Source organism: Poecilia formosa, unplaced genomic scaffold, assembly GCF_000485575.1.
Source record: "Poecilia formosa unplaced genomic scaffold, Poecilia_formosa-5.1.2 Scaffold20, whole genome shotgun sequence".
NCBI lineage: Eukaryota > Metazoa > Chordata > Actinopteri > Cyprinodontiformes > Poeciliidae > Poecilia > Poecilia formosa.
Genome location: NW_006799959.1, coordinates 771,290 through 783,518, shown reverse-complemented (window position 1 = coordinate 783,518; position 12,229 = coordinate 771,290). Strand labels below are relative to the sequence as shown.

Sequence of the window (12,229 nt, the reverse complement as noted above, 5' to 3'; positions counted from 1 at the left end):
ACGAGAGGACCCAAATTTGGGTCCTCTCGTATCACGAGATTTGGGTCCTCTCGTATAACGAGAGGACCCAAATTTGCTGTCAGTGTTCTTGGCAAATTTGGGTCCTCTCGTGAATGACAGGTTAACATTTTCCATTTAAGAAAATTAAAGTCGGTCATTAAAGAAAAAATCTCATCCTAAAAATTAGGCCACATTTGTACCATTCTGAACCTACACTGCAAAAACAAAATCCTGCCAAGAATTTTTGGTCTAGAGCAAATGTCTTAGCACACTTGAAATAAGACAAAACTAATTCACACTTTTCACCAAGAAATAAGAGCTTATTTTAAGTAAATAACTCCTTAATATTGACGTTAAAAAGGTACGAGACACATTGACAGATTATTTCACTTCCAACAAGACATTTTTCCCATTTTATAAGTGAAATAATCTGCCACTGGAACTGGAATGACTGACTTAAAACAAGATCATGTTTCTTGCTGAAAAGTTACCTGTAAGTTAGTTTTGTCTCATTTTAAGTGAACCAAGATATTTGAACTAGAAATTAGACCAAAGCTACTTGGTAAGATTTTATGGTTTTGCAGTGTAACAGTTGGGAGCCACACTTTTCACGCCTCTAATAATTAACATAATGTTACTTTACCTTTAAGGAACAGAAACCCAGAAACCTCCTGACTCCCTGCTGTTGCCTCCACCAAACTGATCAGCCTCCGTCCTCTGAGGATTTCACGTTTCTCATCTTGATTTATATACAACTGCAGGGCAGAGCAGACTGATTCATCAGCCCAAACCTGAGACCCTAATTACTGCTTCCCCCATTTCTCAGCCTGTCCCACCTGGAAACCCATCATTAGATGAGACAGTGGTGTTTGTGGCCATGATGTCAGCTCATTGTCTACGTTCTGCACACAGCAACTCCTGTCCAGCTGAAAATTAAAGGCTTTAGGAATGACTGCGGCTAAGTGAAGCGCTCACTTTTACCCCTAGGCCGGCTCTGAGGTCAGTAAACCAGGTAATGGCAGTCGTTGAATATCCACTGATTTGTACTTTAGTCAATTCTTCAGCAACTTTAAAAGGGGGACAGGGAGAAGTAGGTAATGGTTCTAAAGTAGGGAGGCACCAACATGAAAATTTCGTCTGATTTCTGGCAAATCTTCACCTTCTCAAATATCCAATATTAATATTTATGTTTTGGCTGATAAAGGATATTTACAGATATATTTCTCAACCGTTTTGACATTTTTGGAAATAAAAAAGACAAGAATCAGATGATAACAATGTGGAAATAAATACCAGTTGTTGATTTCGACCTAGTTTTAGTTATCGCCCCGATACCAATATGTTAAAAAATTACTAATATCGGCTGATACCGATGTCAGTACTGATGTCTTGTGCATTCCTATTTTAAAGATACAATTTCTATAGTGGCCAACATGTGCAAACCGATATATGTGAAGCAAACACATGAATAATGCAAAACCAAAACTAATGTGAACAAAAAATGTTGCAATGATAGAAATTAGAAGCAAAAGAGAAAATGCTACAAATAGCAAACAAAAAATGCCATTGGCTTAAAGAACAACATAATCAGAGCAGCAATTAAGCCAAAACTGTTAAAAAATATAATCATTTTGCATTTAAGATGAAAAACCTTCTTTGTCTGTTAATGTGTTTTACCAAGAACTCCTTAAGTGGGACAGTTTTAGATTCTCCTGGTTCAAAGTCTAAAAAAAGGCACCTTTTGCAACCAGTTGTTAATCTGAAAAAATAATCAACAGACTAGTGGACAGTTTTTTAGCTGCTGATGCATCCTTTGAAATAAACGACAAAGCATACACCAAAGAATACTAAAAAAAGAGGCTTGAGTGGTTAAATAAAAAATTTGCAGAATGTGCCAATTTCTTTATCTACTTAATCGGCAGAATAATCAATTAATAAAATAATCATTAGATGCAGCCCTAACATGCAATGATCTAAATATAGTACTGGCATCCAGAGTTTGCAGAGCAGTAAAAACTTTGATGCTTCTCTGCCCGGATTTCTAATCATGCAGCCAGACAGAGATTTAAGGAGCGGCAAAAGCATGAGATGGATTAGGAGTGTTTGCTATCTACTTATAGTTTTATCCCAGTCATTTAACTGTAAAATATCATCTTTGATATTAAGCAGTTAGCATGTCATGGCAGTCATGAGCCTGTACAGCGAGGTCTGTCACAATAACTAATGTTGCTGGATGATAAATTGTCAATGGAGTTATTGCAATAAACGATAATATTGCACACATTCTCAAAGATCATTAAACTTTAAATTATAATTAACTTTTAACCATGGCTGGGGTGTGCTGTGGTGGCGCAGGGGTTGGGCACAACCCACATACGGAGGCCCCAGTCCTCGACGCGGCTGTCGCAGGTTCGATTCCCGACCTTTGCATCCAGGATCATCATCTACAAACACTCTGAAGATATCTTGATTATACTACGTTTAATTTTTCTTTGGGTTAAATCAAACATATTTACTGTAAATTAAATTAGAATTTATACTGTGTATTTTTAAGTATTTTTCCATATTATTTCTTTTCTGCTAAATGTCATCCTGCTTTGACTAACTGTATAACTCTACTTACTGTTTTTGTTTATAGCAATTATTTTTTTTAAAACAGTCTGCTTTTCTTCTTCTGTGTAGCCAAATTCAGCTAAACAATGTAATTTATGTATATATTATTCCCAGCAAAAAAGCGTCAGAGTGTGTGACTGGTAGATCTGTACGTACTTTTAATCTGAAAACACTTTTTAGCAAAAAAACATCGATAGTAGAATAGAAGTAAAAGAACTGATTATGCTTTGTTATGCTAACTCTAAATCAACACATCTGATTTAGCTACTGTCGTATATTTTATACTTTAGGCGGGTATATTATGTCTGCCTTGTTAGCATATAATAAAAAACGTCTTAAGTCAGTACAAAGCTTGAATCAGGGTCGTAGGCGCCGGTTAGCCTTGATTCTGATAGTTAGCTTACCCGGTGGTGATGATGGGAGAGAGCAGGCTTTGACGTCAGCTCCTCTCAACCGCAGCGTCCACGCCAAACATCCACGGTAACAGTAGAGACAAAAAAAAACACGTCCAGTGGGAGCAAATCCCGTCTGCTTTCATTCATTTATCTCGCTCTCTCTCCCCTGACCTCCGTTTCACGACCAAACACAACAGGACTGGAGGATGTCCTGATAGGCTCAGTTTCCGTGGTGACGTCGATAGTTTTCTGCAGGATGGATTTTGGTGACTGTGTCGCCACCAAGCGGTTGAAATACGACATTACAATAACTTTACATTACAGTTCTGACATTACAGAACTGGGGTGTCCAAACTTTTGGTCACGTGGGACAAAATTGTAAAGTCAAAAGTACTTGTGGCCCAAATTTTTTTTATAAAACTACGTAAATTCACTTTCCAACAATAAACTCAACATACATTAAATCAATTATTATTTTTATTTTTTATACTTTGTTTTTTTATTGTTTGTATGAATGAGAGCTACACACTGCCACATATTTTCCCTTTGGGATCAATAAATTATCTGTCTAATTAAACAAGCAAAGAATTAGGGTTTCATTTTATAAAATTTACGTTTAAGCCACTTTGGGTTAAAACAAATTAAGAGTTTTCCAGGTTGTTAAAAGAAAAACATCCAGTTTGCCAATGCTTTTGGGCTCAAATAAAAAAGAACAACTAAAGAAAAATATTCCAACTATTCTCAGCAGGATTGGGTCTTTAAAAATGTGTGCTGTACCAAGCAAAACTTAATAAGTTAAATGAAAGCAGTTAATAAATTTGGTCCCACTATGAAAATAAAGAGAAAGTAATAAAAATTGTTGTTAAAAGACAAATACTTTGTGTTGTGCTTAATATTTCCATTTGTAGACATTTTTATGTCTAATTTTTAAAATGCTAAATTTAGCTTCAATGCTACTTTTAGCCTTCACATTTCACAGCAAGTAATTGTTGTTTTGGGCTTTATGTGACTGGTTTTACCCAACCAGTTAGTTGGTTAAACAAATAGGCAGTGCTATGTGTTTGTTTTAAATTATTTTTGTTTCATTTGGGGTTGTTGTGCTGCATGTTTTTCAGATATTTTTGTTGTTGTTGAGGCTGGGGTTGTCACCCATGACGATGCTCACTGTGAGCTCACACAGGTGTTTTCCATCACCCGTGTGAGCTGAATGGTGAATGGGGACATAAAAGGAGCAGGTCATGAGAGGATGAAGACAGAAGAAGGAACGGACAGAGGACTGGGCAGAGGGATGCAGCTGGCAGCGGCCAGGAAGAAGCCAATCTGCCGAGTAACAGGAGATGAGCTGGGCTGAGACGCGAATCTGATTGAGTTTGCATTTTCTGCCTCATGGAGTTCAAACAAGGTCCCAACAGCCCACACATCCACACTGGTTCCCTGGTGTGGCAGGGAAATGCATATACTGTCCTGCTAAGATTCTGTCCATGTTTAAGTATCAGGGAATGGCTGGGTAGATGACGTGGCAGGTATTCTACAAATCACCTTTTTATGAGTCAGAGCGACAAAGATGAAAAGAAAAAATAAATATTACATGGTCCTATTGACATGCTTAGGTATTCTATTATTATTCTATATCTCCATATATATATATTTTTAAAAACCTTCTTTTTTGGCTCTAGTGGCCTTTTTATTTGATAGTTAATTGACAGGAAAGTGGGTAATGAGAGAAGGGGGAAGACATGCAGCAAGGGCTACCAAGGCTGGGAATTGAACCTGTGACAGCTGCATTGAGGACTAAGGCCTCTATATGTGGGTTGTGCTTAACCCCTGCGCCACCACAGCACAACCTTATCTCCATATATTTATGTATTAAAACATCTTAATATATTGTGAATATGGCAAGTGGGGAAACAATTCTCTATTTTTCTGGGATAGTGTGAAATTCAGCATAAAAAGTTAAACGTAAATATTTAACATGAAGGTATTTTCAGGAAAATCCTGGATGTTTTCATATTGTTGATAATGGAAATCTGTTTTTAATTTCAATTTTGACATGTTGAAATCTGTGAGTTTGATATGACTGGTTTTATCTTTGTAGTGTTTTTATTTTTTATTTCTGTTGTTAGACTGTAATCACACTCGTGCAGGTGCATTGCTGTTGTTGAAATTTGGTTGTCAAAGCTCAAAATTACGTGGCTGCAGAGCTAAACAGCTCTATTGAGATCCGTTTCTCTAATTTAAGAAATATTTATATAATGTATGATTATATTGCATCATATAGTCATGCATAGTACAGTATTTATATACATATATGTATATTAGCTATAATATTCTGTATATTATATTTTATATAAATATATCTGTTGTAAAATCATATTAATTTCATAATTTGTATATTACATCCCTATGTATTATATTTGAAAATATTTTAATTTTATATTTCTAATTATTTTATATCTGTAAGTATTTGAACTGTTTTACTCCTTCAATACAAAGTAAATATAAATACGTCAACAAATTTGCTTGTTTTTACTAAATTGCACATCATTTAGGTGTGCAATTTGCATATCCACGCATATCCAAAAGCGAGAAACAATCTCCGAGTTACGTCCACCAGGCAAACACCAAACCCTTATAACCATGCTTATAACCCTCAACTCAGGTATTTGGAACACGAAGTGTGTGGGTGGCGCATGCGTGATACAAAATATACAACGACAAAATGATATTAACTTGTTTTTCAAAATTTTAAACGGAATATGTTTAAAAATATTTGCTAATTACGTAATATACATTTTATATGAACGAAAAAAATATTTAGAAAATAATCAACATCTTCCGATGACGTAGTGTCGTGAGGCGGAAGTTGTTTTAATCGCGGAAGTGAAGTGGTACAGTAGTGCTGTTGTTGAAGCTGACCATAGAAATCACATTTGGGATTCTTTACAACGTTCACGGTTTATTTATTTATTTTTGCTTTATGTAGGTTTCTGAGAAGCTCACGTTCTCGGGTAGACCAGGTAAGAATGAAAAAAATACCGTTTCTTTTTTCTAATTGTTTATTTTCTGATCAAACCGTTGATAAAGTTGACGTTAGCTAAGTTAGCATAGCTAACTCGACGTCTTTCGGAAACATTGATCACCTCCTCAGGGACACGGATCGATAGAAGGACCGGGTATACACGGCTGAAGCGTATATATATGCCACCCGTGTTGTTGTCATTGCGCCAACATTTTTCCAGAAGAGGTGAAGGGAAGGAGAGTGGGGTTGGAAAAATGTTTGAATTTTGTTCTGGAAAGTTGTTTAACTAACCAAGCTTTATTTTGACCAAATGTGTTAAATATCGCCTTTTGTGAAAGGAACAGAAGCGCGTTGTTTCAGTTATAATTTTATTTCAACTTGCATTTTTTTGGTGTTTGTTTTTAAATCTAACAATTCTTTATTTTAAACTACTTCATAGTGCAAGTATGCTAATGTAAATTGTGTAAACAAGCCCAATGAAATTAGACGAGATTAAACAGTATCAATGTTAAATGCATGATCCCATTTAATTTTAAGTATTTAAAATGATTGGTTTCCTGATTTGATGAAAATCACAGGACAGCAGATGAGTTTTATTTACACAAAAATATATTGTCCTTAAGCTCATGTTAACCTTGATATCCCACACTTACAGGTGCACGTTAATAAACTAGGAAACACTGACAATGAAATTAGTTAATAGATAATCTATCAATCAATCAAATTTTATTTGCATAGCACATTTCAGCAGCAAGGCATTTCAAGGTGCTTCACATAATTGAAGAAAAAAATAAGACATTGAATAAAGAGTAAGAAAGAAAAAGAGATTTTGGAAAAAAAAGAAGAAAAAGATTAAAAAAGATTTTAAAAAAAGATGAAAACATACTTTTGTTATGGAATTTAAGTGCCTGTCGTCGCCAGACTCCGCCGTCCGTTTAACACGAATATTATCCAGGCCCCGTCACCTGACAGGATTTAATTTACAGATTTTTAGTCAAAACGCCATTTGACAAGGATTCTTAAACCTCAGAGTTTTAGTTAAAACGCCAAGTTTGTATAGGTAATGTCACTATACAAACGTTTGCTTTTGTTCATTTAATTATTATAGATCAAACTAATTAAAATCAACACTGTTTCTCTGAACATAGATCAGACCAGTAAATAAAACATTTTAATAAAAAAATACTGACAGTTCAGCAGTCATTGATTCTCTCCACAAAGAGAGAAAGTCACAAGAGGTCATTGCTAAAGCAGTGTGATGTGTCCAAGACTTATGATGGAAAGTTGAGTGGAAGGAAAAAAGTGTGATGTAATAATAGCTTGTCAGGTATTCATAAACTTTGGTCTGCTGCCACTCCTAGTTAATCTCACCAGACTAAGTCTGGATTAAGGGACAAAAGAACTGGAGTGTTGCTCAATGGTCAAATGTTCTCTTTTCAGATGAAAATGTAAAATATTCATTTGGAAAAGGCATAGGATGAACGTCTCTTAAGGATTAATTGTGAAGTTTCTACAGGAGGTGAAGATTTTGTGAGCCATGTCATCTGCTGGTCCGCTGTGTTTTATTACGTCCAAAATAAACACACCCATCTATCAGGAAGTGTTAGAGCTTCCCTCTGCTGAGAAACTTAATGGTTATTAATTTTCCAGGAGGTCTTGGCACCTGCCCACACGTCCTTAATTTAATGAACATGGTATAACTGAGCTTGACTTGGTCTGACCCAAACCCTGTAGAGAACCTTTGGAGTCTTGTCGAGGAAGAGGAAACTCAGGATAGAAGTTCTGCCAATTTACTTTTTCTTTGAGCAGTTGGAATATACTTGCATTAGTTTAGAACCAAAATCTGTAATTAATTAATGGTTTAACAGGTGGTTTGTTTCCTGAACACACTTTTTTAATTTGCAACATCAAATTAAGTCAACTTTAACTTTCATCTAATTTGTAAAAAAATTGTAGTTATTGTTTTGTCCATATTTTTATGGAAATAAACTACATATACATTTTTTTAAACAATCAAGTCAGAAGTGTGTTCAAAAAACTACCTGTTCCCAGTCCTTCGGCCTTTTCAATATAAAAGTTTGGTTTTGGATCTTAGAAAGCTGCGACGCTAAGTCTGAGCTCAAACTTATAGTAGCTACTTGTATTTAGTTCTCATTTGTGACCTTAGGTGAGAGTTGGAACGTCAACAGACCAGTAACTTGGTCTAAGAATTCATCACTCTGGTAGAAAACATCAAAACACTTTAACACTTTAACTCCTTTAACTCCTCCCCACCTTGAGGCGACATTTCAACCCCAACCTGGAGGGAATAGTCCACCCACATTTTTGGCAGTACAAGCCAAAAATGGTGAAAACATATGTTTTGTAATACAAATAATGCTTTTAATGGTGCTCTACTGCTCCTTTTATCTCTGCCACACCCTCTTAATCTAAACCGTTTACAACTAACTGTCCCTTCGACCGTTGGGAGTATGAAAGCTGCACCTGCTGATGGACGATTCATAAAGACAGATTCATGATGTAATGATTCTTAGTCAAGGTGGAGAAGGTGTGGTCTCACATCTGTCTTTGATTCCACGCAAATTTACATAACAGGATTATTGTTTTTGATCTTCAGATACAAAAAAAGAAATTCCTAACTGAGGTTGGCCTGTTTGTCAAATGAACGACTTTGTTGGAAAGATGTGTAAAAAGTTTAAAAATGAGTTGTTACTGTAGCATTAGCTGACCATGACATTAAAACAAAAAACAACCAAGTGTAACTTTTATTGGTCTTAAAGAGAAATTTAATGTTGTAAGTCATATTTTACAAGTTTCTTCAAAGAATTGTAATAAATGTTGATGGCTGTGGGAGGAAAGGATCTCCTGTAGCAGTCTGTATTACAGCGGATGAAGACGTTGAAAGTCAAAATTATTGATAGTTTGATCTAAAACACATACAAAGATAACAGTTGTACAGTCAATCAACAACTGCAATCAAGATTTAAAACAAAATCAAATCGAAATAATAACTGTATAGATCAAAAGGTGTAGGCTGAAGGTATTCAGTTTATATTCTTATCCTTACATTTTCATTACAAACAGAACATTTCCACTCCTCACTGCTTTAGTGTTGCAAATATTAACAGAATACAGAAAATCAATAATTAAATCCAGACAAGAAAAAAAGAAACAAAACACAAATTAAAGAAGTAAGTAACTCACCATCATGAAGGTTTCAATCAGATTCTAGTTTTCAAACATTTTATGTTTTAATTCCCTTTTAAATTGTGTTATGTTATTAATTAGTTCCAGATCCCAGCATCAGAGATACACATACTTTTTAATGTATGTAGTAAATTTCCCTCCTAGCTCATATCTTCCACCCTTTTCCTTAAATAATTTCTGAATATTTTTATGGAGCATGTTATTTTTTTGCTTTGTATGTTATTTGTGCGGTCTTAAATTTTACTAACTCTGCAAACTCTAATACTCCCCATTGTCTAAAAAAACATTGGTGTGGCGGTTTACTACCCTTAAAGCTTTTGTTTTTGCAGAATATAAATAGGTTGGAGGTTATTTCAGTTATTTCCCCAAACCTCTACACAATATGACAAAGGGAGTAGTAAAAGGGAGTTGTATGAAGTACATAATGTACTGTAGGTCCAGTTTTCCCCCAACATCATTTACATGAGGTTTCCAACTACAGTTTTGGTCAATATTTCCATGTACCGTTTCCAGCCTAATGTTTATGACTTTGTCTCTCATAATGGTGACTTTAAAACCTGTATTAATGACTTCCTGTTGGGCTTTTATTTTTTGTTTTGTGGCAGAAATAAGCTTCCTTATTCCAACTGAAGCAGCACTTCCGCTAAACATGAATGTCTTGCATGAATGAGCAACCATTTAATCACTAAGACAGCAACATCATGATGACTAAAGTGTTGGAAAATCGACAGCCAGACTCCCTCTTTCTCTCTTTCTTTTAAGTGTTTGTATCCACTGCAAGACAAAAGTGCAGAGTGTTTTCTAAAACGGCCAACAAGGGGCCAGATAACCTGATTTTTAAGAAAAGAAGTAACAAAATATATTCATAAATTTACTGTTTTATTTTACTTTTATTTTTAAGCAAGGATTTCATTTCAGATTTGACTAATTCTCAGACCTCGTTAGATGTAGCTATTAAGGACGCAAGTTATCAATTACTGATCTAATCTAATAATTGATTGATAAGCGGCCATTTTCTTAGAAATGAGTTTTCTTTTGTATCAAGAGGGTCATCCATTTTGCATGTCATTAAGGGCTAATATGTTGAATGTTTTTTCTTTAAAGCTCATCATTAAATTTGAACATCATTTTGTGTCAGTTGTATTACATACTGACTGAATAAACTGAAAATTCTGGATTTCCCTCATTGTTAAACTGAGACATATTTATAAAATATAACCAAAGACCTCTTAGATTGCTGAATAGAAAGATGAATATATATATATATATATATATATATAAACACTTACCTGGTGAAACTTAAGGGGCTTGTTGAGTGTTTATATTTCAAAACAGAACCACTTTAAGTCCATTTTGCATCTCAAACTGGACTCCGTTTGGATAATTTCTCTTTACCATTCTGTTGTGGCCGCCATCTTTGTTTCTCTATCAACTGTCTCCAGTTCAGGACGACCGGCGGCGCCCTCTTCTGCTACACTAAAAGACAGTCTAATTAATCGATTGGAACTCATTTTAGTTTAACAAACCATTAATCATAAGTCGATATGAACCAGCGCTATCAATGCATACTTGTGTCAAGCAGTTGCCCTGTTTCTCCAGTCTGTCAGGTTGAGCCGTTAGCCGACATGGCGGATCACACGGATATCAGCTTGTCGCCGGAAGAGCGAGTCCGTGCTCTGACCAAAAGAGGCAGTTCGGTGGAAGTCAACGACGACGTGCCGCCGCGACGCTACTTCCGCTCCGGCATGGAGATGATCCGAATGGCACACATCTACACCGAAGAGGGAAACATCGAACACGCCTTTGTACTTTATAATAAATATATTACGTGAGTTTTTTCTTTTTTTTAATTAAGTCCAAGATTTGTCACATAGACCACTTTCAGCAATCACCATAATCTTGTTGGTTGTTTTATTTAAAAATAAAGATGTTAACCTGATTCTTCTGTCTATTTTAAGGCTTTTTATTGAAAAACTTCCCAAACATCGGGATTACAAGACGGCAAACATCCCAGAGAAAAAGGACACAGTTAAGGTGCCCAAAGAGTTTGGTGTTTTGCCATTTATCTGTTTGTGTCTTTTTTCTTTTCTTTTCTTTTTTTGTGGAAAACCTGCAGCTTAACTTTGTGATTCCTCAACAGAAACTCAAAGATGTGGCGTTTCCTCAAGCAGAGGTTCTCAAACAGGCTCTTTTAAAAAGATTTGAACAAGAATATGCGCAGTATCTGGTCAAAAAGGTGAGATGAAACACCAGTCTATCACAAAAGTGTTCATTCCTCTGAAACTTTGTTAAACATTTTATCAGTTTATTTGTATAGCATATTTCAATAAATAGGGTAATTCGAAGTGCGTTACATTAACAGAATGGAAATATAACCACAAACGAGCAACAACTTTACATCCAGTGGCAAAATAAGGGAAAATGACACCAAGTTAAAAGATAACTACTCTTTAAGATGTTATAGTTATTATGAATCAAATGGAAAATGAATCTGGCCGGGGCAGACTGGGACCGTACCAGTTAGAGGCAATCTACCCGAAAACAAATGGGGCTTTAACCTTGATTTAAGAAACTCAGTGTTTCTGCAATTTTTAAGTTTTCTGGAATTTTGTGCCAGATTAGAGGAACATAAAAACTGACTTTTGTCATCCAGTTTTTGGTAGAAACAGGGAGAGAAAACAGAAAACCTATAAATAAAGCAAATGGAAATTATTGAGCTTGTTTTAATTTATCGTGCGATTAATTGATTTATTGCTTATTGCGACAGGGCTAGTTTTGTCTTAACTGCTCTAAGTAGGGGTGGGTATTTATTGTATTCTTTATTGTGATTAATTTCTTATCATAATAAGAATCTTGATTAGTTGTTGTCACAATAAATTCCAATTAATATTGTTAAAAAAAAAATCGTCCTTATCATCAGGATTCATAGTTTTACCATTTTCTCCACTGTGTGTTGAATAAATATCAATACTAGGGCTGTTGTAAACGAATATTT

At 35.3% G+C, this 12,229-nt stretch overlaps 2 protein-coding genes across 5 annotated transcripts in view; one reads left to right on the top strand and one right to left on the bottom strand.

The window, feature by feature from the left end:
- slc39a14 (solute carrier family 39 member 14) overlaps positions 1 to 10,896 on the bottom strand; it is a 37,267-nt gene extending 26,371 nt beyond the window's left edge. The window contains exons 1-2 of one of the 4 annotated variants that reach the window (XM_016669135.1): positions 10,804 to 10,896; positions 10,630 to 10,710 (exon numbers count right to left, since the gene is read on the bottom strand). The gene's annotated coding sequence lies outside the window, so the exon portion shown is untranslated. Of the gene's footprint in view, positions 1 to 643; positions 1,203 to 3,017; positions 3,319 to 10,629; positions 10,711 to 10,803 lie in introns of those variants that run through there. The other 3 variants (XM_007547363.2, XM_007547361.2, XM_016669136.1) reach the window with 3 other exon arrangements.
- LOC103134877 (STAM-binding protein-like A) overlaps positions 5,864 to 12,229 on the top strand; it is a 12,848-nt gene continuing 6,482 nt past the window's right edge. The window contains exons 1-4 of the mRNA XM_007547360.2: positions 5,864 to 6,025; positions 10,834 to 11,062; positions 11,193 to 11,268; positions 11,375 to 11,470. Of these exons, the coding sequence (XP_007547422.1) occupies positions 10,860 to 11,062; positions 11,193 to 11,268; positions 11,375 to 11,470 (375 nt within the window). The 5' untranslated portion in view covers positions 5,864 to 6,025; positions 10,834 to 10,859. The remainder of the gene's footprint in view (positions 6,026 to 10,833; positions 11,063 to 11,192; positions 11,269 to 11,374; positions 11,471 to 12,229) is intronic.